General features: G+C 48.0%; 2 protein-coding genes across 6 annotated transcripts in view; one reads left to right on the top strand and one right to left on the bottom strand.

The window, feature by feature from the left end:
- Positions 1-23,538, top strand: part of LOC146775912 (C-C motif chemokine 22-like) — a 97,499-nt gene extending 73,961 nt beyond the window's left edge. Inside the window, exon 4 of the transcript XR_014972312.1 lies at positions 23,411-23,538. The gene's annotated coding sequence lies outside the window, so the exon portion shown is untranslated. The remainder of the gene's footprint in view (positions 1-23,410) is intronic.
- CIAPIN1 (cytokine induced apoptosis inhibitor 1) overlaps positions 1-27,176 on the bottom strand; it is a 169,119-nt gene that overhangs the window by 45,438 nt on the left and 96,505 nt on the right. For all 5 annotated transcript variants that reach the window (XM_085639167.1, XM_085639166.1, XM_085639164.1 and 2 more), the window contains exon 5: positions 9,853-10,021. In XM_085639167.1, the coding sequence (XP_085495293.1) occupies positions 9,853-10,021 (169 nt within the window). The remainder of the gene's footprint in view (positions 1-9,852; positions 10,022-27,176) is intronic.

Genomic DNA, 27,176 nt, shown 5'->3' with positions numbered 1-27,176 from the left:
TCGCTGCCGAGTGGGGAAGGCGACTGCCAAAGCTCTGGCTCGGGGCCCGAGCCCTCTCCATCAGGGTGGCGACGTCAAGGTGGGCGTCGACGAGTCTGGAAGCCCTATAAAACGGACATAGCAAAGAGCCAGCGGGACGCGTTGGCCTCTGCGACTGACGCCCTGGCCGGGGCGAGCCCCAGTGCCGAGTGAGCAGCCGATACCTGTATCCTATCGCAGCTGATCGAAGGATTCCCGGTGGGCAGTGGGGGGGGGGGCCGAGACTCCCCCCTTGGTCACACTATGGTCCCCATCCTGACGTTCTCCTGGTTAAGCCAAGGAGACGGACAATTTTTGGGGATATTGACTTTCTTGTCTGTTTCTGCCAGTGTTTTTATCGCTGGAACATTTGTTTTTAAGGGAGTTCTTGTTTTTTTTTGGGGTATGGGTTCCCTCGTCCACTTTCTTCTGTTGCACCCCGGAAGCTACCAGACAATAGCTTTGATGGTCTGTGTTGTCGTTCCCATTTGTTTAAATATAGACAGCAGTCTACAACGCAACCTGCATTACCCCTGGACCCTAGATGCCACGCACCTCTCTTAAAGTCCTTACGTTAAATGTACGGGGGTTAAATAATCCTATCAAACGAAGAGCAGTCCTTAGCTACTTGGAACACTAGAGGCAGACATATGCCTCCTACAAGAGACCCACCTTCTTGCTAAGGACCAACATAGATTGAAATCCCGGGCCTTCCCTACACAGCTGTTCTCCTCTACCACCTCCAAATCAGCTGGGGTAGCTATACTGGTCTCCCGATCTTTCACTGGCAGGGTCTTACAAAAAGGGGCAGAGATCAAGGGCCGATTACTCACCTATCAGTTTCTATTAGGAGGGGTGCCCTTTGGGGTTGGGTCCATATATGCACCCAATGAAGGACAGATTACATTCCTCCTCAATGCCCTCGATGAGGCCGCCGCAGCCTCAGATCGCCGCCTGTTGCTAGCGGTGATCTCAATATTGTCTTTGATAACACTTTGGATCGTTCCTGTCAGAGAAGCAGTCAAACGGGTGTTCTCACGGCTACAGGACGGGCTCGACTCTGTGATTTGGGGTTGTCGGATCTTTGGTGCCACTTTCACCCGACCAGTCCCAGTTACACCTTCTATTCGGGGGCGCACAAAACATACGCACGCTTAGATTATTTTCTTAGCTCCCCATCACTTCAGACCCACGCATTGAGCGCCAAAATTTTAACGGCCTCCCTCTCAGATCACTCCCCGGTCCTTGCCACCTTCCAACTCCCACCATCTTTGCAGCCTCTCCGACACTGGCGCTTGCGCGACACACTGCTATATCACCCCTCTGTCATCGAACAGCTCCAGAAGGCCATTACGAACTTCCTTACTCTTAATGCTAACCCGGACACGTCTCTAGCGACGCAGTGGATGGCGCTGAAGGCAGTCATGAGGGGGGAATTTATAGCTATATCCTCTGCCCACAACCGCGAGCGCAGCCGCAAACGGGTGGAACTTTCCCAGCGTGTCTCGGAGCTCGAACAGATGCATCAGAGAACCGGCGCTTCCCGTGCCTGGCGTCAGCTTTGCAAAGAAAGAAAGCAGCTCGCAGCCTTAGACCAGGATAGGGACGAGTTTGCGGCCATCAGGCTCCGTCACTCATACTATACGGGAGGGGATAGGTGCGGCCGACTCCTGGCAAACAAACTGCGAGACACTAGGCAGAAGCAGGGGGTTCACACAATCCGGACCCCGGGGGGGTGAGTCAGTTTCTGACGACGCAGCTATAGCGGAAGCATTCCGAGACTTTTATGCAGACCTCTACACGGGTGAACCCCTAGAAGTCCAGATTAGTGCTGATTACATTGCCGCGGCCCATATGCCTTCTTTAACGCCAGCGCAAGCGGACCATCTGGATAGGGCTATTCAGATAGAGGAAGTTATTTCTGCAATCTCACACCTCAAACTGGGTAAATCGCCTGGCCCAGATGGCTACACAGCTGCCTTTTATAAGACATTTTGCAACCAAGTGACCCCACTCCTGACAGGTTTGTTCAACACCTTTGATCAAGTAGGTACTATACCGGGGGATATGTTAGAGGCCGTGATAGTGGTTATCCCAAAACCCGGGAAGGACAAGACAGCTTGCAGTGCATACAGGCCCATCTCTCTGTTGAACATAGACATTAAATTATACACTAGCATTATAGCGACTTGATTAGCGCCGTATATGGCCCAACTGGTTGAACCAGATCAAGCGGGCTTCATCCCACAGAGGCAAACAAGTGACAATACTAAGCGCATTTTACACCTGATTGAAAAGGCGTCCTGTACACAAGGGGAATACATGCTCCTGGACATCGACGCGGAGAAGGCCTTCGACAGAGTGCACTGGCTGTATCTGGAGATGGTTCTGGCGAGTGCTGGTTTTGGGGAGAAACTACGCACCAGAATTCTAAACTGTTATCGCTCTCCTATGGCGACAGTTCGGGTTAATGGTTATACCTCCTCCTGATTTTCTATAGGGAGGGGCACTAGGCAGGGGTGCCCCCTGTCGCCCCTCCTATTCGCACTCTACATGGAGCCTTTGGCTCTCCGAGTCCGACGACATCCCCTTATCACGGGATTAAATTTGGAGGAGACGTTCACGCCATTAGTCTCTACGTGGATGATATTTTGCTCTCCCTATCAGATCCAATACCGGCTCTACGCGCTCTCTTCATCGAACTATATGGCTTTGCGCTAGAATCAGAGTTTAAAATTAATATGGACAAATCCATAGCGCTAAACATTTCACTCTTCCCGCACACTCTTGCCCACATCAAGGAGGAGCACACTATGAGCTGGGCATCTGCCTCGATCCCCTACTTAGGAATTGACCTAGCTCCAACCCTCCAGGCCACTGCGGACATTAACTACTCTAATCTCCGCTCCCACATATGTAAAGAATTAAATAGATGGAAAAACTGCACAATCTCCTGGCTAGGCAGGATTGCGGCCACCAAGATGACTGACCTCCCGCAGATCTTGTACCTCTTTCAGACCCTTCCCCTTCCGTCGGGTTGGATCCAACAGACCCAGGCGGACCTAGCGCACTTTATCTGGCATGGCCGCAAACCCCGATTCCGACATGCGGTGGCAGTTCTCCCGCCGGAGAGGGGCGGGGTAGGGGTGCCTGACCTCCAACTTTACTTCCATGCTTCTCAGCTTAGATACTTAGTGGAATGGCATCAACTGGAATCGGAGAAGCACTGGCTGTTCCAGGACCAAGCAGTGGCAGCCAGGCCGCTACAAGGCATCCCCTTTCTTCGTAAACAGCATAGACCACCCAATCTTTATGCTTCCTACATCACAAGCACTGTTATGGAATCCTGGGATCGCACTAACATTACCCACCGATTGACCTCCTTCCCCATCACCTCTCACTCCAAAATTTGATAACCCGGAGTTTCCCCCGGTGCGGACGCCCGGACCTTTCGTGCCTGGCGTTCCTCCTCCTGCAGGTCCTTGGGTCAACTTTTCTATTTCGATGGCATAATCACATTTCCGCAGCTCAAGGAATACTATGGCCTTCTGGAATCAGAGCGCTTGCCTTATTTGCAAGTCAGACATTGGGCACTCCACCCGCAGGTTAGACCTCAGGCACAGCGCCTTCTGACCCCTTATGAAAAATGGCTGGTAACGCGCACGTCTGATAAGAAAATTATCTCTGACCTCTACAAAATGCTTTTAGCTACTACCACACACACATACAATGCAGGCCGGGCTAGCTGGGAAAGGGACTTAGGCAGATCCCTAAGCCATAAAGAATGGGAAGGCATTTAACATAGAGCACGGCACTCGGCATACCACATGGGACTTACAGAGACCATGACCAAGTATTGTTGGGTGTTCGTATGATTTCTTATGTGTTTTTTTTTTTTCCCCTTTTAACTTTGTGGGCCCGCTCCACGCTTCTTGCCCTAAGTAATGATATGACTGGCAATCTCGTTGCCTTATTGGTACTGTTTTTAAGGAGCGGAGGGTCTTGTTTCTTATGTTTGTTTGAAATCAATAAATAGATTTAAACCATAAAGGGGATCTGGTTTTGACTACGGTAGATTCTGGATCCATACAAAACAATTGAAGAAAGACGTACAAAAACTACAGACACTGCATATCTAGCATAATCGTAAAAAATTCAACATAATTTTTCATTTTATGCAGCATATAAAATAGTTCTAGCAAGTTATTAAGAGGGAGTAGGATCTAGAACATGCACATGGGCTCCGATATATTCTAGATGACTTGTTATGCTTCTGTATACATTATCGTTTACCAAAATCTTTGTTTACTAGACATTCTTCAGCCAGGTTAAGGGTAAAGTTAAGGTAACATTTACTAACAGGCGTGCAGGCAAAGTATTAAAATTTGAAGCAGGATCACAATGCTAGGTCCTCATTTAGCCTTTGGTCAGCAGGCTGCGAAGTGGCTACGGCTGCACAGACCCTGCCTCTGCCGCAACCCCCATTGCCATATTTTGGGTTTCCCATCAAGTCGACAGGACTGATTGCTAAACAGGATGCCCCTGACAAGGTTAGCTTGTCCGACATGCTTTGACAACCAGTCTGCATTTTTTTCATTTTCCAAAGTCAAGCCTTCAAAGCAAAGAAAATATCTCCATCTGCTAGAGGGGTAGCGATGATTCTACAGTTTGAGAATTAAATGTGCCTGGAACAGGGTGATTAGCGTTACAACAAACAAATGATGGACGGAATGCTGACAATGCAGACATTCTCCCCCAGTCAAGAGATCTGGGTTAAATCCATCGTTCTTTTGCCCACTACACCACCCCAGTTTAGACATGGCCATATGCAAATCAGTCTTGACCCTGTGCCTCATGGGAACAGTCCAGCCCGAACTATAGTGTGATATGAAACCACTGGAAATGACTCTCAAACACTACTTTAAACTGTAAGTAACATATCAAATGTAAGTCCGAATTTGATCTACTTCTAGCAAAAGTAATTTTAAAAAAATTAAATCATTCCAGGAGAAAAAAGTAAGGTAACATCCCTGCCCTGGCTCATATGAAGTCTGCCTATAGTTGGTAAGAACAAGAGTTTTTCCATAACAAAATTCTATGTAGTGTAAACTGTTTCTGTGTATCTGAACAACTACAAAGGACTGAGGTAGTGAGGTTTGGAAAAGAAACTTTTGGGCAGCTTGCTTCAAAGTGGCTAAAGCTCAAAAGTGACTCTCAAACTTTGTGCCTCTCACCGAAGGTCTCCTGTGCATCTGAAGCAAGGCAGACCAATTAGATTCCTGTTGGTGCATGAAAAGGTTCACTCTGGAATATGGTATACAAGGCTTTGTGAACCTCATTTTAAGCGGGCACACGTGCCTTAATACAAACATCTAGTTTTTGTGGCAAGCACAAGATATTATAAAACTCAGGGTACCATAGTCATAAACTTCCACAACTAGAGGCCAACAAGTGTCATCAATTGTGTATTTAGCAGTGGTAATATGCATATGGGGTGCCGAGGAGGCTCCACTTGTATCCACTTTAAATCATATATCAATGAACTGCACAATGCTTGTTGCCTTCAGAGAAATGTACGCACAAAAAATTGTGGAGTAAAATAGCTTTTACCATCTATGCTGCTTAACAAATCCAGAAGGAACTTTATTCCTTCAAAAGCAGGAATATGGAAATGAGTTGAATTGTCAACTCTGTAAATACTACATTCACATTGGTGTAGAAAATAATAGTCTAAATCAAAACCGGTTTGCAAGATTGCTCCAAATACAGCAGGGAGAGTAGAGTTGAGCTTTCATTTTAAATATAAAAAGTATCATACACAAACAATGATTTGTAAAAGAAAAGTACTGGAGTAGACACATGATGTATGAAGTTTATGGACAATGCGGAAATGGCAAGTCTGTTTGTTTATGTTAGTCCTAGAGAAATGCAAGTACTAAACTGAAGAGCTATATAACAAGCATTGGCATAGCCAATAGGTCTCGCCTTTGGGACCTTAGAAGTGTTTTGCCAAAGCTATTGACTTTGTTAATGTGTTTAAGCCATGTTGTAGAGCACTTGTGACTGCCTGTTTTGTAGTAAAATATTGCAATAGTTGGTGGTTAGAGGGGCTCCTAAAGCTACATTTCATTTCAAACAAGTAAAAAAGCTGAACATAAAACCCTCAGAGTTAAAGCATTCTAACGAGTCAGTGGTGTCAACAAAATCCAGACGTCACAATTGACTCTGACCATGAATTCACAAAGGAAGTGTCAGTCTGTGACCCTTTAGGTTACACAGGTGGTATGCCTATCCGGAAATCTTCAAGAATCAGAAGAAAACTGCAATGCTCAGTTGAACATGTGATGTTAGTTGAAGGCTAACGGTATTTGTGTTTCAATTGTAGCTTCTTTGCATTACTTGCCAGTTTCTTTGCGTCACTCCTTTAGATTTAAAAAAAGGTAACATTTTATGTTTACAAGGTATGGCTCCGTTCAAGTGAAATTCTGCAACACTTCACAGTATGTCTTAATGAAATGTACAGTTTCCAGTTGAGTTCAATTATAAAATAAACATTACTGCTCATCTCTTCAACAACTGAAGTTGATAAAGAATTTAAAGGACATCTACAGGTCTCTTGTCTGTAACCCTCTTAATGAACTGTACAGTCTATATCAGGTTTGGGGCAACTGCATAAAAACTGAACTACAAGAAAGATCTAAACTGATCTGTTTTTAAGCTCTGGCCTAGAGACCACTTTAGCAGTGTAGCCAGTCTTGTGTCATCTAAAACATTAATAAATACATACATGTATTGGGGGGGTGAGGGCGCGATAAGCCACACGGACGGGGCGGGCAAATTAAGCCACGCGGGCAAATTAAGCCACACCGACGTGGCGAGCAAATTAAGCCACAGAGATGGGGCGGGCAAATTAAGCCACACGGACAGGGCGGGCAAATTAAGCCACACGGACAGGGCGGGCAAATTAAGCCACACGGACGGGGAGGGCAATAAGCAACATGGATGGGGGAGGGCAATAAGCAACACGGACGGGCAATAAGCAACACGGACGGGCAATAAGCAACACGGTCGGGCAATAAGCAACACGGACGGGCAATAAGCAACACGGACGGGCAATAAGCAACACAGACGGGGCGGGCAATAAGCAACACGGACGGATGCATTCAGCAAAAAAACGCACGTTAAAATTCACCCTGCTGAACTGTGACTTTGTGGTGCATTATGTAGTTTGAATGTAATTCGCATCAAACCGGGTTGCGCAGCAGAATCCATTGTGGCTGAAGGGTAAGGAGATGTGTTGAATTTGTGGCATGCTGCCTACGTTCCAAGCCATTGCAAAAAAAACCATGAACGCGCACCCACGAAACTGAAAGCCACCACGCTAATTGAAACATGATACAGACCACATGGCGCACTGCGCACCGCTGCTCGCTCCCGCAAGGTGGATAACGCCACATGTTACGGAAAAGTGCAGACCAATTCCAAAAGGTCATCTCCTAGAGCAACGCATGCGCTAGGCTCGACCTAAAAAGGATTAAAATGAAGACATGAAGGACAGAATGGGCCCTCAGAATGCACTAAATTCTGAGCCTACTCAGGGGTTCTTATTAATGTGGACATTACTTCCACACGTCCCCCTGATCTTGCAGTTTCTTCTCCCTGCCAATATGTCACACTGTCCCCTAGGCATGCTCCTACGGTTTTAGCCTTAGAATTATTCCACTTCCTTTCCAAAGGCCTCTGGAGAGGAGGGGAGCAAGACCCCTGTGAATGTCAGTCAGGCTCCTCGGACAACCCTTGCACATTTTTTCTGTTATAATCTTTAAAGTCTGATAGTCTGACATTGTTAAGCCAATGCTATTCATTTCTTTTTAGCAACAAATATTATCTGGAGCCCTGTAAAAAGGGGATGTCACATCTCTCATGAAAAAGACTGACCTTGATCTCACTCACATCAAAAACTACTGGCCCATTACGTGATTTCCAGGCGTTTCCAGACTAGGATTGGCTGGAAGGTTGCCAAGGTGGTTTCAATCTTTCCTGATAGGCCAGGCGCTAATCGTGTCACTGGCTTCTTTTTGGTCAAATATTTGACACATTAAATGAGGGGTCACCGAGGGATCTGTACTTTCTCACATTCAGTTCAATATTTATGTGCAATCTATTGGATAGAAAATGTGTTGCTGTGGGTTGAAAGTTCTGCCCTACACAGATACCACCCAACTGCTGCTAAATTGTGACCTGTCTTTGTCCGCTTTGTTTATCATAGTTGTACATCTACACTCAGCACCATGAGGTCTCTTGTGACTGTGCACTTTAAAACAAATTCCAAAGACAGCAATGCTTGGGTGGGGACAGAGGCTGGATTATTCTATTGCTCTGTAAAAATAATATCACAAAGAAGAGGTCAAAAATTGAATGGGCGTCAAAACTCCATTCAGTTTGTCACTTCAAATCAGATATCCTTCACAGGGACAATCGATTAAGACGAAATGAAGCATATGCCACTCTGCCCATATCTGTGCCTATGAGTGTATTATCTGTACTGGTATGTGTTTGACCTGTGTGTGTGTGTGTGTGAAGGCATACATTTTTATTTGTGTACTTGGGTCCATGTATGCATTGCAGGCTGCATGCCTGTTCTTTGTTGCACTCATATGTGTCTTAGCCCTGGCTTTATGCGTTTCTAAAGGTCTATGTGCAAAGATGCCTCTATGGAGGAGTCTTCCTATTTGTACATGGGTGTCAGCAAGCTGTCTGTTATATGTGCAGTGTCTCCTTATGTTTGCTGGCCTGCATGTCAGATGCCTGTCTGTATTCATAGTTTTATGTAGGTCTGCTAGTCGGGCTGCCTCTGTATGTGAAGGCAATGTAAATATTGCTGTACTGTACTACTACCACGCCATACCAGAGCTATGTGGGTAGGTTTCTGTGGTGCGTTCCCTCATGTGGTATGGCATGGATTGTGACAATGCTCAGATTGTGGCAAAGCCTGCAACTGAACAGCAACTCCTTGGAATTTTAGAAAACTCCTTCCCTAATGTTATAGGCAAATAGGTCTCAGGCAGATGGCTGTCAATCAGACATTTCAATGGAAGGAGTCTCTTTGGTGGTTTTTTTTCCAGATATTAGACTCTGAAAAATTCCAGAGTATTGGATGAGGCTATGGAGTTCGATGGGAGTTTTTTTTCCTTTCTTATTTTGAGATCAGAAAGCTTTAGTGTTGCTGCTGTTTTGGCGTCTTGATAGTCTGCATTTCTTTCCCAACTTTCCTCCTACTCGCTAGGTTGTAGGTACAAGGATTTATTAATGGTGTGAAATTGAAGCAGGTCATATGCTGTTAATAAACAGTTTTGATACTTAGCAAAATTCATCCAGCCAACAAGCATCAGAAATTATGTAGCTATGTTACAAAGCACGCTCCAGGCACTTAAGGCTAGGGAATAGATGGCGACGGTTGTGTGAAAAGTACGTTTCGGTAAAGGAGGCATCTAAGTTGCTCTAGTTTTGTATGCAGACATTCAAGTTGCACACTTCCTATGAGGTCTAGCCATTTCACTTTTATTTTTAGCAATCAAAGCCTTTGTCTCTGTTTTTCTGACCCACTGTAACAATGAGTCATAGGCATTTTTGAATGTTTTCTTGCTTGACGAAAAAGGTGAACTTATATCACCTTTTCAAACTTAATGTCGATTTTACCACTTCCCCAGTGTAGTCCTTAGAAGCCAATTCTGGACAGAGTAAAAGTGATCAGACAATTTGAGACACTTAAGAAGGTGCGAGTCGGGCAAAATGGTACACCACCACCACCAGCCTTGCATATGCATTACTTACCCGCAGGGACATTCTTTTTGGCAAACGACAGTTTCAACTGAGAAGCAGAGCCCACTTCGAAGTTTGGTTTCTTGCCGGTCATGTGGAGAAATCGTAGATCATCACCTTGATAGCCAAGTAGCCGCCCCACAGCCTGGGCTTCCTGTGGAGTCAGAGTTTCCTTCTGAACCTGAAGAGCAAGTTACAGAGACATTCAAAGCAAAGCATGAACATGAACAATATGCCTTTAATGACCAAAAGCAATATTGGGACATATAACCAGAGAGGCCACTAGGAACCTTTAACGGAACAGAAGTACAGGCAGGAGCTGATACCTTTAAAAGTTAGTGGTGACAATAGCCAACTGAATCCATATGTTGGAAGAAAAAAAAAAAACTTCTAGTATTGCAGTCTGAGACTACTGCAGATTCAGTTGCTGTCCCTCACACTGCCATCCAGTGGATGTGTTTGGGAAAGCACTGATCACCCCTAAGCTTTAGCGATGCAGTCTTTGAAGAAAGGAACTTGGAAGACACCACATGCTTTGTTAAACAGCATTTTTAATAGTGCCTTTTGCCAGGGCATACACTTCCAATGTTGGAGGTGTAACATCCTAAGCGAGCAACTTTCAAGGGATGTTATACATCTCAGCAGAACGAATATTAATGCAATAAGGAGTCACAATGAAGTTGAGGCTTTATGGACATTTGTTGTTTAAATAATAAGTGAATGGCTGAATTCCCTCAATCATCTTCTACCTACCTTGAACCTCCAAGTCTGGAGAAGAAGCATTATTGAAAGGAAATAGGTGTACTCATGAACTCTGAGCTTTTTCATAGAACTCAAATAAACTCTGCAGTCAAGACATCCTTCTCCCCCCTGGAACCTCTAGGTGCAACTGTATCTTTTATGACATTCTCACAAAGTGTTTTAGCTCTACTCAGGTTTGTTATTTTGTGCCTGGAGGAAACAATGGCTTACCCTTGCTCTTCTGGGGCTGTATTATAGAGAGTGTCCCTGGGGCGCAACAGGCACTTGCGCCCGCTTTGCGCACCCCTGAGGCACTCTAGCATTACAGAAGGGGCCGCAGACGCTTGTGCATCCCCTCCTGTAATACTGATAGTGCTGGTGTACATAAAGCGCTATATGCAGGGGGCGTTCCCTCATCTGCATGGGTGCATGCCCCATGCAAATGAGGGAATCCCTTTGCCTCAGTATCGGGCGCAGAGGCAAAGACGCCCTCAGGAGGTGCACTGACAGTGCGCCAAGCGCCCCCTAATGGCAGCCCTCTGGCTGGCCCATACCTCCCAGATATCCCCTTGTAGGTGGGTGCAGTCACTGCCTGCAAGGGGATCGCTAATCCCCCTTCAAAGTGCAGACGGGTTGTCGGCTGCACTGTGAAACACGGAGAGGCTGTAAAGCAGCCGCTCCGCATTTCACGTGAATCCGCTGCCCCCAGGGCAGCATGAGTTCGCATCTGCCCTGGGGGGCAGCACATTCACCATAATGAGGCGCACTTTTCTTCATTGCGCAGACGCACCTTTTTAAAGGTGCACACAGCGCAATGAAGGAAAGAGCGCCCCTGAATTTCTTACTCCGCAGCCTCCAGCAAGTTCAAAATATGGTAGCCATGTTAATGCTACATTGCAGACTGAGGAATGACAGCACAATGTCAATACACACGAAACATTTGCTAACAATCACACACTGTGGGGGGCGTGGCTAGCCGAGCAGCGAGATGGCCGCTCTTTGAGTGAGCTCCGCCGGCTACTCTTATTAATCCTTCGTTAATCCTGGTCCTGGCAACTGCGGAGCCCCGCTCCTCTGGGGTTCGGCTGCATACTGCCTGCAGATCCTCCGACCCGAATCGGGAGCGAGGGGACGGCTCACAACTGCAGAGGGAGCGGACGGCTTTTCCGCCGGCTGGCTGGCTGGTCCAGACCGACACCGGAAGTGCCCTCAGACGGGAGCTGCGAGGCACGAGAGACCGCGGCTGCGGAGGCCCCAGCGAACGGAGCGACACTTGCTGTCGGAGCCCCGCGGCTCCACCCCCACTGCGGCCGAAGGTGACCTTCTCTGGCAGAGGGCTGAGGGCAGATCGTGGTGACCGGGTCGCCTGGTTGGAGCGGCCGCGACGCGACGGATTTGCCGCTACTGAGGGCGGCGCTGACTGGTGTGACGCCCGGGGTGGATCGTGAATGCAGACCAGCGCTGGATGCAACACGGAGAAGACCGTGGTGGAGGTGAGAGGGTGCCATTAAGGGGCGAGGGTCAGGTACGATCCTGCCGCCTCACGGGGCTGTCGAGCCCTCCCACGGCTCTCCGGCTGGGCCAGTCTCACTCCTGAGCACCTCGAGCGGTATTTCGTGGCCCTGAACACCCCGGGCCCCGGTGCGCCGCCCTCCTAGTGGAGGAGGAGGATCCCCGGTGTGCTCGAACCCCGAAGAAGGCCCTCGCTGACCGTTGACGCTTGCTGAGCTCACGGGGCGTTCACGGGGGTCTCCGACTTTGCCTGCCCTACCTGCTGCGTGTTAAATAGCGCGCTGGACGAGAGCTTGTGCCGCCTGGTCGACCAAGCACATAACGTGCTAGCGGTTGAACGAAGAGGTGCTGCCCCATTGCTTAGCCGGGGGTTATCTCTTGCCGGGTGCGATGGGGAAAACGGATGCCAAACAACCCAAGTTGACATTTGACGGTAAGAAGACCCCGAAGAACGCGGCAATGGAACCGGAGGCGAGCGCATCGACGTCGCAGGGGGCAGCCCCAGATATAGATTTTGGGGCCCTTATCATGGAGGTGAGGACGAGCCTGAAGAGTATAGATGCAAAGCTAGACACCATGTCGGCGCAACTCGAATCCGTGAAGGCTAAGGTGGACACCCACGAGAAGAAACTGGACAGTCTCGAAACCAGGCAAGCGGAGTGTTGCGAATTTCAACAACAGGCTAAGCGACACATCACGACGCTGGAGCGCGAACTCGACAATCTGCGCGCCAAGTCGGACGATTTGGAGGCGCGCTCCCGTAGATCTAATATCCGCATTACGGGCGTTCCGGAGACTACCAACACGGGAAAGATGGAATCGTTCGTATCGTCCCTCCTGCATGACCTGTTCGACCCAGATTTGTCCCCGGTGTTCACGGTGGAGAGGGCGCACAGATCGCTGGGGAAGAAGCCCCCGGTGGGGGCCCCACCGCGTCCGATCCTTGCTAAACTACTTAACTACCAAGACAGGGACATCATCCTCCGGTTGGCGAGAGAGAAAGGCAAGATCACACATCAGGGTAATCACATATCCTTCTACCCAGATTTCACCCCGCTGGTGCAGGCGGCCCGGAAGGAATTTCTACCAGCGAAGAAAGTGCTGTTACAAGCTGGCGTGCCCTACTCTCTTTTATACCCTGCTAAGCTGAAGGTCCTCCACGACAACACCTCACACTTCTTCACTGACGCCAAATCGGCCCTAAAGTTTGCCAAACACATCTGTGCAGGGGCCCGGAGAAAATCGCCAAGACTCGAGGAAGCTTCGGGTCACCTGAGTGACAACGACTGAGGTCACAATCATGTTCATCCTGAAGTGCTGCAAATTTACTTTTAGAGAAACTGTGGACTGCCGGACAGAACTTTTACACAAGCTCGCTTCTCCCGCTCTAACTACTTGCGATTGGTAGCTGGGGCGCCATCGTACATCGGCTGGAGCTGCCGTCTCCAGGCTCTAACGGATACAAAGGCTGGTTGCGGACCTCGAGGTTTGAGGGGTGGGGACGCTGCCAGAACCCAGGACCTCTTAAGTTTGATGGTAGCCACCCCGAAGACATGGGGGTGTTAGCCGAGCACGCCACGCCTCATGGGGTGCCTCCCTTTGTTGCTGATGTTGGGGACTTTTGACGAACTGTGTAAATGTTATTGGGGTATGTCACGACCTGATTGGGGGGTTGCTGAGGGAAGTGGGTGGAGGGGGGGTTTTGCTATGTTGCAAGTTTTGGTTCGTATTAGGTGCATTGTGCTACTACACATTCCTAGATCTCAGAACGCTAGGTCTACTGATGGAGGGTCTGGGCGCCAGGGCGATTTCCAGGGGCGGGGTTGGATGGCAGGGATCTGGGACTGTCCACTGCATTGATGGGAGACATTAAAATCTGGACTTGGAACATTAGAGGCCTTGGTGACTTCCGGAAAGCCCGCTTGCTACATGGCATGTTGTCTAGACACAGTGTCGATATTTGCTTCCTACAGGAAACACACCTGAATGTCACCCCCTCAGCTAGATTGAAGAATTCCAGATGGGCGCATGTTTACTCTTCCATTTACTCGAATTATGCGAGGGGCGTAGCTATACTCGTTCGCAGGGGGCTGGACTGGCGGGAGTATTCTCACGAGAGGGATGCGGAGGGTAGATATGTACTGCTCCACGGTGCTCTGCAGGGGCGACCCATTGTCCTAACTGCAATATATGGCCCGAATGTGGACGATCCTGACTTCTTTAGAACTGTTTGGGCGAAAATTGTGTTGCTGGATTGTAGGGTGGTGATATTGGGGGGAGATTTCAATGTGGTGTTAGACGATGATGCAGATCGCAAGGGTGTGAGTAGACCGCAACACACTAGAGCGCGCCAAGCGCTTTCTGACATTATAAGGGAGGGCCAGCTCTCAGATGTGTGGCGAGTTAGAAATCCGGGTGCAAAAGTAGGGACCTGCTATACATCTCACAAGGCTGCTTGGTCGCGACTAGATTTCTGGTTGGTGTCCCCTGAGGTTGCGACATGGGTGTCAAGGGTGGATATAATGGCCCGATCATTATCAGATCATGCTCCATGCATGTTGGTCTTGCGTCCCCCCGACGCTGCACACAGGGCGTTCCAATGGCGCCTTCCCCCACATGCGCTCACTGACCCTGTGTTTGTAGAGGAGATAAGAGAGGATATCACTACTTATTTCACTGAGAATGAGGGGTCCGCCACTTCTGATGCCATGGTGTGGGACGCATTTAAAGCTGTCATAAGGGGTCAATGCATTGCCCGAAAAGCAGGGGTCCTTAGCACTATAAGGGCCACGTTAGCTAAACTTGAAGGGGAACTGAAAGACTTGGATGTTGCTTATAGCTCCGACCCTACGCTGGCGCTAGCGGGCGCACTGAAAACCAAACTGCTGGCATTTAACGAGGAGGCGGAACGTGAGGTGCGGTTTCTAGGGCGGCAGGCAGAGGCGCGCAGGTACGGGGAGGGAGATAGGCCAAGTAGGACTCTTGCTAGACTGATTGCTAGTCGCACACAGTCACACTACATACACTCTATCTTTGATAGCACTGGCCGTCTGGTGGTGGGCCAGGAGGCGGTGTTGGGCGCCTTCGCAGACTTCTATGCTGCTCTGTATACCTCGAGACAGCCCGCGGCACCTGCGTCACTACGGGACTTTCTCGACTCCATTGCCCTCGTATGGTTCAACAACAATCACAGACAATACATGGACCTCACTGTTACAGTGGAAGATATCGCCCAAGTGATTAAAAGCATGCCGGCCAATAAAGCTCCTGGCCCCGATGGCCTGACCACCTCCTTTTATAAAACCTACGTTGCCGAACTGGCGCCGAGACTACACGCCGTGTTTGTCGAGGCTCTCGAGTCGCAATCCCTCCCAGACTCAATGCGTGAGGCTCTCATTGTCACGCTCCTCAAGCCAGACAAAGACGATCAACAGCTAGACTCTTACAGACCCCTGTCCCTTATAAACGTAGATGCCAAAATCTACGCCAAAGTAATTGCTGATAGATTGCAACCGTTGTTGCCGATTATAGCGCTTCCTGATCAATCGGGATTCATCCCTGGTCGTGCAACATCACATAATCTCAGGACTATCTTCTCGGTCCTTCACTACCTGCACCCGTCAGTACAGGCGGCGGTGGTGTTTTTGGACGCCACCAAAGCCTTTGACTCTTTGGAATGGCCTTACCTTTTCGAAGTGCTGAGGCGGATGGGATTCAGTCAAAACTTCATGACCCTTATTAAGCTCCTATACACGTCACCCAGAGCCCGAGTGAGCGTTAACGGCCTTGTCTCCAAACCTTTCGATGTCTCGAGAGGTACTAGGCAGGGCTGCCCGCTATCCCCGCTCCTCTTTGCGATTGCTATGGAGCCGTTGGCAGCTCGAGTTCGGCAGCACCACACTGCCAGGGGCATCGGATTCAGTGCCAGAAGCTTACTGATCTCGTTATACGCGGACGATGTCACCTTGTACGTTCAGAACCCCAAAGATAACCTGAGCCCACTACTGCATGAATTCGTGAGATTTGAGGGACTGGCAGGGATATCCATTAACTGGTCGAAGTCGGTGGCCTTCCCCCTGACGGAGAGCACTGACAGACCTGCTCCTGACTACCCCCTCAGATGGGAGACGGAAGCTGTCAAATATCTGGGCATCTGGATAAGTCGAGATGTGCAGGAGTTGTGGACGCTGAACTTCGGAAGGGCGGTGGACTGGCTGGAAGGAAAGGTCGAAGTCTGGAATAAACTGCCGCTGTCCTTGGTTGCTAGAATCGCACTGGCCAAAATGGTGGTCCTCCCCAAGTTCTTGTACTTGTTCGTCAACGTACCACTACCTATGACGACGCACTTTCACACCCAGGTCCGCTCGCTCCTGCTGAAACTGGTGTGGGCGGGTGGCCAGGCAAGAGTGTCATGGGACCTGCTCACGCTTCCTCTCCGACAGGGAGGATTGGGGGCCCCGGACTTAAAGCTCTATTCACTCTGTGCACAAGCCCAATTTCTGCATTTCTGGGCCTACCCAACCCCCTTCCAGCCGCATGTGGCGGTGGAACTAGCAGCAGTCGCCCCCTCGCCGCTACGAGTGGCGTTGTATGGAGAGGTTGTATGCCCGTCGCGCGAGGTGGACACGGTGGAAATGGTCCGCTGGTCCTGGCGTGAGCTTCGGAAGCGGGCTGGTCTCTCCCTGCTATATGCGCCGGCGGTTCCTCTTAGGGGCAACCCGCTGCTGCCTTGTCTGGCGGCGAGGGGTGATGTCCTCACTATCTGTGGGAGTAGGCTTCTCACTTTCGCGGACCTTTATCCAGATGGCTCATTTTTCGAGATGCCTGCGGATGGGGATGACCGACCCTGCACGTTCGCTGACAAATTACTATATCATTCCCTTCGGGAATCTTGCAAGAAGATAGGACAGGGCTTCCCGGAAGAACCTTGCACACTAGCCGCTCTGCAGGACTTGCTCTCACGTCCATCCCCTAAAAAGCTAGTGTCTAGATTATATAATTGCATGCAGGAACAAGCCCCGGTGACGGTGGCCTTGGCCGAGTCCGCCTGGGCTGAGGACTTGGGGGATCAGCTGCCTGAGGACGCATGGGAGTATTGCTGCGCTCAACTCACGGCGCCATCACCGAGTTACCGACTGCGGCTTATCCACTTCAAATTCCTACACAGATACTACCGCACTCCGACATTACTACGCCGCATGGGTATCCGTGAGGATGCCGCGTGCTGGAAATGCGGGGGGGATGATGCCACCTTCCTTCATGTGGCTTGGAGCTGCCCCAAGCTGGAAGCATACTGGTCAGGGGTCTTCAACGCCATAAATCAAATCGTACAGAGACGTGACTCACCGTCTCCACTGCTGGGATTGCTGGGGTACGTTAAGCGCACGGAGCCCTGTAACAGGAAACTGCATGCGTTACTCCTATTATACGCCAAACGGCAGATAGCTATACACTGGGGCAGACCGGCCCTCCCCACGCTCGAGAGCTGGATCAGGGATGTGACTTATGGCCAAACTCAACTGACACACTACTGGGAGACCATGCCCACCGCTTCCAGACCCACTGACATATGGGGCCCGTTTGTGCAGTGGACTACTGAACGCACGGCCTCTGACCCCGCTGACACCTCCCGCGCTACTAGTGTCTCGGACGACATGGGCTAGGGGGCCGCGCTGTGTATGTTACTGATAGAGGTCCCGCTGCCCCGCATTTATGCTGTCAGGGACTGCCCAGGCGCAAGATCTATGTTTACAGACTCCGCTAACCCGGACAGAGTGAGCTGCTTCCCCCCCTCCCACCCCATTGGCCCTATTATGGATAATCCGCTGCCCCTCCCCCCCTCTGCCCCGCCCGTCCCTTGCTCAGGCGCGCACAGTTAAGATATCTTTCCCGCACCTGCTCTACACATGGCCGGCACTCTATCGGAAAAACCCGCGGTGAGCCCGCACATCCCCTTTGGGACCTGGACTGCGACATACATGCTGTTCCTAAGTACTTGCACCTATGTTTGAGGTTTTTGGTTTAGTTTGTTGGGGGGAATTGTGGGGGGAAACATGGTGCTGACTGACAAATCCCGTCTATAGTCCGCTGCAGCGGTGGGTCGACTGCTGCTTCCTAGGGGGCGGATGCATTGATTTTCACTATCTTTCTAAGGTCAGCGGCACTGGGTCAAAAGTAAGACCGTTTCCACGCTAGAGATGCACAATACACACTAAAGTTTTATTGTATCTTAAGTTCGCCTCTGACTGCTCCCCTGGCCGGAGGGGGGCCTTAGAGATGTTAATATATAATCTTTGTACACTTTACCATATAGCGGCCTGCCTCCGGGTTGTTGGCGTGACGCAGTGTAACGCATCTGTTTTATTTGTTCATAATAAATGTCTTACGGCAAAAAAAAAAAAAAAAAAAAAACAATCACACACTGTACCAGTTTAAAGGCAGTAAGAATCACATCACAGTTCTAAAATGTATGAAATACAAGCAAGGGAAGATACTATCCTACTCACACATGCAATCAGCAACTGCACGCATCCTCACTACTCCTCAGCACTGAGAAACAATTGCTCAGGAGGTACCTAGAAGCTAATACGCGACAGACAAAATGCCAGAACCATCCACAGATACTCGATTTTGTAGAAAGCCCAAAACTTGATCTAATGTCTAGTGACAGAACAGTCACAACCTCCGCTTACACTAAGAAGAAACTAATCCTTCAGAAGCTGCCCACACAATTCCTTTTCCTGTCTAGCATATCCAAAACTAGCTACAGAAGTGAATGGCAGCTCCAGCTACCAATCACATGCACACCCCCATCATCTGGCACAAACTACAAATACGGGTGTCTCGCTCTACATCAGAAGGCCTCATAAGAACTATAAAAGCATGTACCACACCAACATGCTTTGAAGCGGTCTGGACAGCTTCACATTTGCAACCTTTCAATTGTGCCATCAATCTCAAGGGGCTGATTTTGGCTCCTCTAATATCATCTGTGATAGTTTAGCCTGTCTCAATAAACGCCATGCATATGTCTTGCTTTTGAGGGACCTTCAATGCCTGATAATCTGTCATGGCCCTTGGTCTGAGCTGTATTACGAATGTGTGCACACTTGTATGCAATGCACTTTCTAAGGAACAGAGATGTAACTTGAAATTTCACTGAATTGGAGCATCTGCTGCAGATAGCAAAGTTACGAAATAGTGAGCAGTGGTAGCCTTTGTTTCTGAGCTATGCATTGTGCCGCACTAACTAACAAGGAGACATTCAAAGTTAAGTGTATGCTTTTTAGAAAGTGCAGTTACAGAAAGACAGGCGGACAGCTGTGCCCTGCACAAATGCACACCTTCATGACACTTCATTGTGGCAATCTGTCTACCATGAAACTGCATCACCCTAATCAAGCAGGTCACACTTGGGTATGACCTTTTCTACCAACATTAACTTGTTATATATGCCCTGTTTTTCCTTAACTTGGTATGATCCTCTTGTCCTTTTTAGGTCTCGCCTAGCGACGCAGCGCATGTGCTGCTCGCCTTGGCGAGATCTATTGTCGTCGACTTGGTTGCCGAAGGGGGACAGGAGATGTGCACTTGCCCGGACAGCCGATGTGCACGCTCATGGCGTCTCTATCAGCTTGCCCCTGGACAGCAGATGGACACGTGCACGGCGTCTCTTCACTTTCACTTCGCACGATCCAAATCCGTATGTTGTAAGTCCGTATGATGTACTTTGATGTTTAAAACGATTCTGGGGAGCGATGAGGAAGGGTGGCACTGGAAGGGTTCAATACCAGTTACATGGGTGCTTGTTTTCTAGTATTACGTTTTGTTGTTTCCAAATAGTTATATGCATCTTAATGTCTATTTCTCTCCGCAGCCATTTCTTCCACCGGGCTTGTATTGACCCCTGACTCTCTGTGAGTGTGTTTGTGCATCTGTCTGATGGTGTGTGTCTAGATCTGTGAGTCTGTGTGTGCATGTGTGATTGTATGTGCGTGCCGTGTGGATCAGTGTGTTGGATGGTGTGTCTGGATCTATCTTTATGCTTATTTCTCTCCGCAGCCATTTCTTCCGCAGCCATTTCTTCCACCAAGCTTGTATTGACCACTGACTCTCTGTGAGTGTGTCTGTGCGTCTGTCTGATGGTGTGTGTCTAGATCTGTGAGTCTGTGTGTGTGCATGTGTGATTGTATGTGCGTGCCGTGTGGATCAGTGTGTTGGATGGTGTGTCTGAATCTAAGAGTCTGTGTGTTTGTGAGTCTGTGTGCCTATGAGTCTGTGTGTGTTTGTGCCTGCGTACGTGTCTATGCTTGTGTTTGCCCTTGGTCAAGTGTGTAAGTCTTTGAGTACGAGTCTGTATGTGTACGTTTGTGTTTGTATGTTTTGACATGTGCACAAGTGCTTGTGTATCTGTGTATTTCTTGGTGTATAAATGTGTACAAATAAGTACATATGGAGTTGTTTGTATATAGGATGTATCTGTAAGTTGGTAGGTGGTGTATTTTTGCTAGTGCATGTACGTGTATGCGTTGGTGTGTCAATGTAGACCTGTGTCTTTATGCCTGTGCCTTCTGGTTGTATGTCTCTATATTTGTTTATACTTGCGTATGCAGCTATTTCTTCGTGTGTCAATGTGTATGTGTTTATGCATGTGCCTGTGTATTGGTATAACTTTGTGTAAATTGATTCTTGTGCGCGTGTGCATGTAAATCTGCTTTCACAGCAGTAAGTTGCAGGTGTGTGGGTATATGTGTGTGCATGTTGTCATTTTCTGTATTTGTGGGTTTCCATTCCATGTGTACTTTTGTGCTTGTGTCTGGTGTGCCTCGAGTTTGTCTGTCTTCATATAAAAGTATATCTGTTTACTCTTGTGTAGGTGGCAGTGCCTATGCGTGTGTGTACACCTGTGTGTATTTCTGTGTGTGTTTGTGTATGTGGTCACGTGTCTGTGTGTATGGAATGTCTATGTAGATGTATTGGCGAGATCTATTGTCGACTTGGTTGCCGAAGGGGGACAGGAGATGTGCACTTGCCCAGACAGCTGATGTGCACGGAATGCAATGCAATAGGTTTCGCATTTACGCGAGTTTAAGCTATCGGCATTATAAATGCCTTTTATATATGTTTAAAAAAACAAAACATAAATAAAATGCATTGTCATTACAATGCCAATAGCTCAAACTCGCTTAAATGCGAGACCTATTGCATTGCAAATGCTTGTTCTGTTTCTTGTGCAGGCTTCGAAACATTATGACCTGGGAGCTCAGAGACTATCCACAGATATTAAGATCTCATACTGCCCGAGCTACTTGCCAAACCGGTATCATTAGCTGACGGTTCCTCGAGTTCTCCTCTGTCCAACTTCTCTCCATTGGGGAGCTTTTTGTCATGGATGGCTCAGTACTATTTGACTTAGTCCCTTGAGTGACAGTGGACAATTTGCCACTCATAACACTATTCCAAATAACAAGATCTAAGCCTTCTTCTGTTGTAAAATTCTATGCCACTCAACAATATGGCTGCATGATCATTTAAAATGCACATCTGGCAGCATAATCTACATATTCACATGATATATATTTTATGAATAAGTCATGTATCATCATACAGGCACTAGGCAACACATCCTTGAGCACATCTGAAAGAAGACACACACAAGTTAAAAAATGCATGAGACTTCATCATTAGCAGATGTGGGCTATATAAAAACTGGCATCTTTACATGTTATACATTTCATATAAATTAAGTAAAACTTATTTAGCATGAAGTCAATAATGTGCATTTATATTATTTACACAGCTAAACAAGACTTCGGATTTGTTTTAGAACTTTCCAACCTTCATTGAAAAGGCTGGCGAAAATCAGGAATAACCCTTGGAGTTCACAGAAGAAATCCTTTGCTGCTTTGCACTATTTGTAACACACAACAGACCTTATTACGATGAGGTCCGGTTTCCGAGCCTCATCCCGGTTTCAATTTCGACCGCCTAATTACAATCTAGGTGGTCGGAATTAAAATCGGCCGCTCATTCCGGCTGGATTCCAACGGGCTCAAGGAGCCCGTCGGCCAGTCATCGCTATGGACGGCGTTTCCACCGTAGGGATTACGATGCTCGGTTTCCAACAGGTTTTCCACGCCGGGCTTCCAGACATGGAAGATCTGTCAAAAAGTGATGCAATGCATCGGAGGTGAACTGCTCCGCAGAGAACACTGACCGAGACCAGTACGTGTTCGGATCCCAGTAGATTAGAGAACTACGATTCCCATGAGCACCTGGGAAATCGCCGTTCTGGCGTCGCTACGTCAGCGGAAAACAGAGACTTTCATGACGATAGACCGGGCCGTTTATTCTGATCCCAGAGCTGCGGTTCGTGGAAGGGAGGTCTGGTAAGGGTGCATCTCACACCACTGTACATTCCTTTGTTGGTTTACCTCCGGGAATGCTGGGGCTTTGTCCTGTGGCTCTTGTTCATGGCGTGTTAATCTTTTTAAGACGCAGTTTTCCTCCCTGTTGGAGGAGTCGAGGCTCCAGCTCTTGCGGGGAGGAACCGGGCTGTTGTGTGTTTCTTATTCTTGAATCAACTATTTTCGCCATCCTGGTTGTGTGGTGGGGGAGTTTCCGTGTTCTGGGAAACCACGCGTGTTTGGCGGTTGCTGTTTGGAATACCTCCTGTGCTGAATCGGTTCTTCCGTGTTGGCGAGTTATCTTAACTCATGCAGGGTAGAACGAGTAAAAAGTTGAACACCGGCCTCTTGGAATAATAGTGTGGTGGTGTTTCATATCCCAAGGAGGTATTGGGGTTCCTGTGCCTACACTCTTTCCAAGGAGTTATTGGGAAGAACTTGACTATTTCATTTCCTTCCCATAAACTTTGGGCACTATATTCATTGAGCCACTGCCTTTCTAAGCGGCCACAGTACATATTTGGAGTACTGGAAACTACTGTTCATTTATGCCAATGGTGTTATGACTGAGGTTGTCTCGGTTTATATGCTTTCTACAACAGGGGTTGGACGAGCATTCCTGGATAGCAAGCTCGCGTCCCCTGTTATGCTCTACCTGAATAATGCTTTGGTATGCGTTTCCTCCGCATCAATTCTGCATAGAATAACCAGTGATAATTTCTGACAATGTATTGATCTTGTGTTTACCATCCTTAGATTAAGCATTGGATCCTCACCTCATGTAATAGCACTGTTCTAGAGCTCAGCTTCTTTTTCTTTACAGGTAATCTAGGATTCATGTAGCGTTCAGGGGTGGTGTTAGGATACGTTTACAAGCCTAGTGTTCTCAACGATATTCCTTGTTGTTGCAGATCTCCTTCCCTGCTGTTCTCATCCTTCACTTCCCCCGCTTGATCACTCCATCAAGGCTGCCGGGTCAACGCTTAAAAGGAAGATTGTCACACCAAGCTGTTTACTCCTGATTATATTGTTACTGTTTTTTTAAATTCAAGATTTTGTTATATATTCATATTAAATTGATACGGCAAGAGCTGAATTAATGTCCTGCTGGTACTTCAAATGCACCTGTTTAAAAAAACTGTATGAATCAATATAAAATTGAACAAGAGTGCAGAGGTGTGTGTGTATGTGTATATATATATATATATATATATATATATATATATTCATATTCACTGAAAAAACCATAGGTTTCACACATGTTATAGTTAGCTGGACATTTTACTGATAAAAAAACCAATGAAATTCCCCCGTTATAGTTACTGCAGGCAACTATAACTCACGCGACCGCAATCCTCTGCTGATGCTAATACTGTATTTAGACACTTATTTGCCCATGTCTTCTTCCATTAAATTTTAGCTTTACATATATTACAAATATTTTTTTTTCATAAAGACACATATGTCATCAGCAGAAGATTGCGGTCGCGTGAGTTATAGTTGCCTGCAGTAACTATAACGGGGGAATTTCATTGGTTTTTTATCAGTAAAATGTCCAGCTAACTATAACATGTGTGAAACCTATGGTTTTTTCAGTGAATGTGCAAGGTTTTTTAAATGCTAAGTTACTTTACGCCATTCGTGGCGTGCGCGCCCAGTTAACGCAGTTCGTTCCGTGCGCGCACGGTGCGCTTCGCGCACCGCGCGCCCACTTTACGCAGTTAGTGCTGTGCACGCACAGTGGTCACGCGGTGCGCCCACGTTAAGCGGGATGGGCCATGTACGCACGATGCGCTTCGCGCACCGTGCGCACATGGGGGACATATTTTGCGCATCTTTGTGAAATGTATTCTTTGTTAACTTCTTACATGTTTTATGCCATGAACAAATGGTGCCCTTCAGGCACCATTTGCACACGGGGGGGGGAGAATGTGGATAATTTTTTTTTTTTTTTAATTTTTTACCGTACGCGTACGGTAAGCGTAATCGGCGATTTTCCGGAAAAAAAAATTTTTTTTTTTTGGGGCTTGGGGGTGGTTTGGGGACCCCTGTATCAATGCTGGGTGGTTAGGATCTCATGAAACTGCCTCTTTACACATTTTTGGGGTTCGTTTTTGCTGCCCAACTCAGGAAGCGAGAGAGAAAATGGCGGCCGCCGCTTCCTGGTTTCGACCGATTCGAATGTTTACTAAGATCTAAGAGCCAATCAGAATCGCGCTCGCGCACGCCACCGTACGCGTACGGTAAGCTTACGGTAAACGCACGGTAAGCGCACCGTAAGCTGCCACAGATATATATATTGATTTAAAGGCTATTTTCTCAGAATCTACTGAACAGATTTACACCAAACCTACAAAAGGCACTTCCTTGACCTGGGGACTACCTCTCTGCCAAATTTCATTAAATTCTGTTCAGCCGTTCGGGCTGTAGCCCTGTCTAAAGGTCCTATGGAAAAATGCATGGGAAAAACGCGTTTTGGGACCCCTCTTTTATCTCAGCCCCCGCTTGACGAATCCCCCCGAGACTTTCAGGGTAGGAGCGGAGCGGAGCGGAGCGCCCCACCTATTTTGGAAAATTCGCGAGGATTCGTCGACCGGCGCCAAAGTTATTCAAAATAGAATGTTGCGGATTTCCTATGGAAACGTGTTCCTAACTATAACTACCTACTGGCGACCGCCAGTAGGTAATATATATATATATATAAATAAATCAGACCTTGGGGCTATCTGGAGGTAGACCATATATAGCACCATACGATCCTGAGGAGTCACAGCCCGACAAAGCGAGTTTTGGGGCCCCTAGCAGGGCACCCTTCTCCTTATAGCCTCTGGTTGGGGCTAATCCCTGCACTGTGTGGAAGGCACATTGATGTGCCTGCCACGCAGTATAGGGATTAACACAATCTCCCATTTCTCCATGGGAGCTTGTGCTAAGGCTAGTTTAAGGCCGCAGCACAAGCTCCCATAGAGAAATGGGAGAATGTGATTGCACCATGTGTGGTTGCATTGTGATTGTGTTGTCGGGACTGACCAACATCGTAATCGAGCCCAAGGTCTCCAAGTAGTCAAAAACTTGATGAAAGCATGTAACCCCCTGTTGAAGCAGAACTCTAACCTGCAATAAACTTTCAAAAATAATCTGCAAAAGGTCCACTTCCTTAGTGCCACCTTTAGGTGCAGTACTGCAAGCTGCTCCTAGAGGGCCCTAGGGAGCATCAAACTTTTGCTCACATATGGTACTGCACCCTGCAGAAGATATGGTAAATCCACCCTACCCATAATGCACTGCCTGCAAGACAGTACCACAAGTACATTCAAATAGCTATGTCCATATATACAATTAGTAGCTTTGAAATGTGATAAAAAAATTATTATATTGATTTCGGATTAGGTTGTACCCTATGTGGAGCTGATGAAGGGAACTTTAATCGAAGGTCTAATATAAATGTGAGATGTGCTAGCGAGAAAAGTAACAACTGCCAACCTAGTTTAGGACCAAGTGAGTGTCCTGTCTGAAGACCTTAAAGAAAATAGTGCCTTGAGGTTGTAATTAAAACCTAGAGCGTAACAACACATGTTTTTTTGTTTTTTGAAACTTTATTTATATTTCGTAAACAAACAATAAAGAGATCTCTGCGCTGAATACAATTCTCTTGAGTGTGAAAAATACATTTCGATAATAATGTCCCCCTGCCCTTAAACAATACTAGAGCCTGGCTCCAGGCAGCAACTTCTCGTTCTCCATCACAGCAATATATTCCGTCAGAACCCATGGGAGCAAACAATGCAGCACTGAGCCTCCCCAAATCCATCTAGTACATTAGAGCCCATCATTCAGCTTTGCCATGTCAAACCCAGGCGTTATCCATAGTCCCATACCCGCAGTGAAGGAGTCCGTAGTTTCACCTCCACCCCAAGGCCCACCAGATCGCTCCGCCTCACCACTGCAAGTCCTAACCTACCCCCGTGGGCACTATTCCTGAGTCGGAGTGTGCTTGGGTGGAGCTTTGCAGATTCGTGATGTATGTTTTGTATGGGCCCCAGATGTCTTTTGGCCGGACTATGGTGGGAAGTAGACTTGAGTAAACCTCGCTGTTTAGGCTACAGTACGCCATAGCCGTGAGCCACGCTTTAGCCGTGGGGGCCGTCCTGCTACCCCAGCACCGAGCTATTTCCCGTTTCGCTAACAGAAAGCCCAGAGACGCAAGCCTCCTAACTGACTTGGGAAAGTTGACCGTGTATCCCAGCAACGCCACTTCCGGGGTAGGAACCAGTGTGAGCCCCAACATCTCCCCCAGGACCTCGTGTACCTGTGCCCAGTATGGTTGCAGTTTCGGACAGGTCCAGGTCATATGGGCAAAATCAGCATGAGGGGAGGCACACTTCCAACACGTGTGGGGTCGCCTGGGATCAAGGGAATGGAGTTTATCCGGCGTCATGTAGCTTCTGCGTAAGAACTTGTAGTGCAGAAGTTTGTGGCGACTATTGAGCGATATCCTATTTGTGACTTTGCAGCAGGCTGACCACTGCTCTTCCGTGATCAGCCTACTCAAATCCCCCTCCCAGGCCATACGTAGTTTGTCATCCGAGCAGGGAATCTGTGTCACACATAGCTTGTACAGTTTAGAAACTATATGTGCACCTGTATCCTTCTCAATGAGGAGAGTAAGTGGCTCGA

Source organism: Triturus cristatus, chromosome 12, assembly GCF_964204655.1.
Source record: "Triturus cristatus chromosome 12, aTriCri1.1, whole genome shotgun sequence".
NCBI lineage: Eukaryota > Metazoa > Chordata > Amphibia > Caudata > Salamandridae > Triturus > Triturus cristatus.
This window is presented reverse-complemented; position numbering and strand designations above follow the sequence as displayed.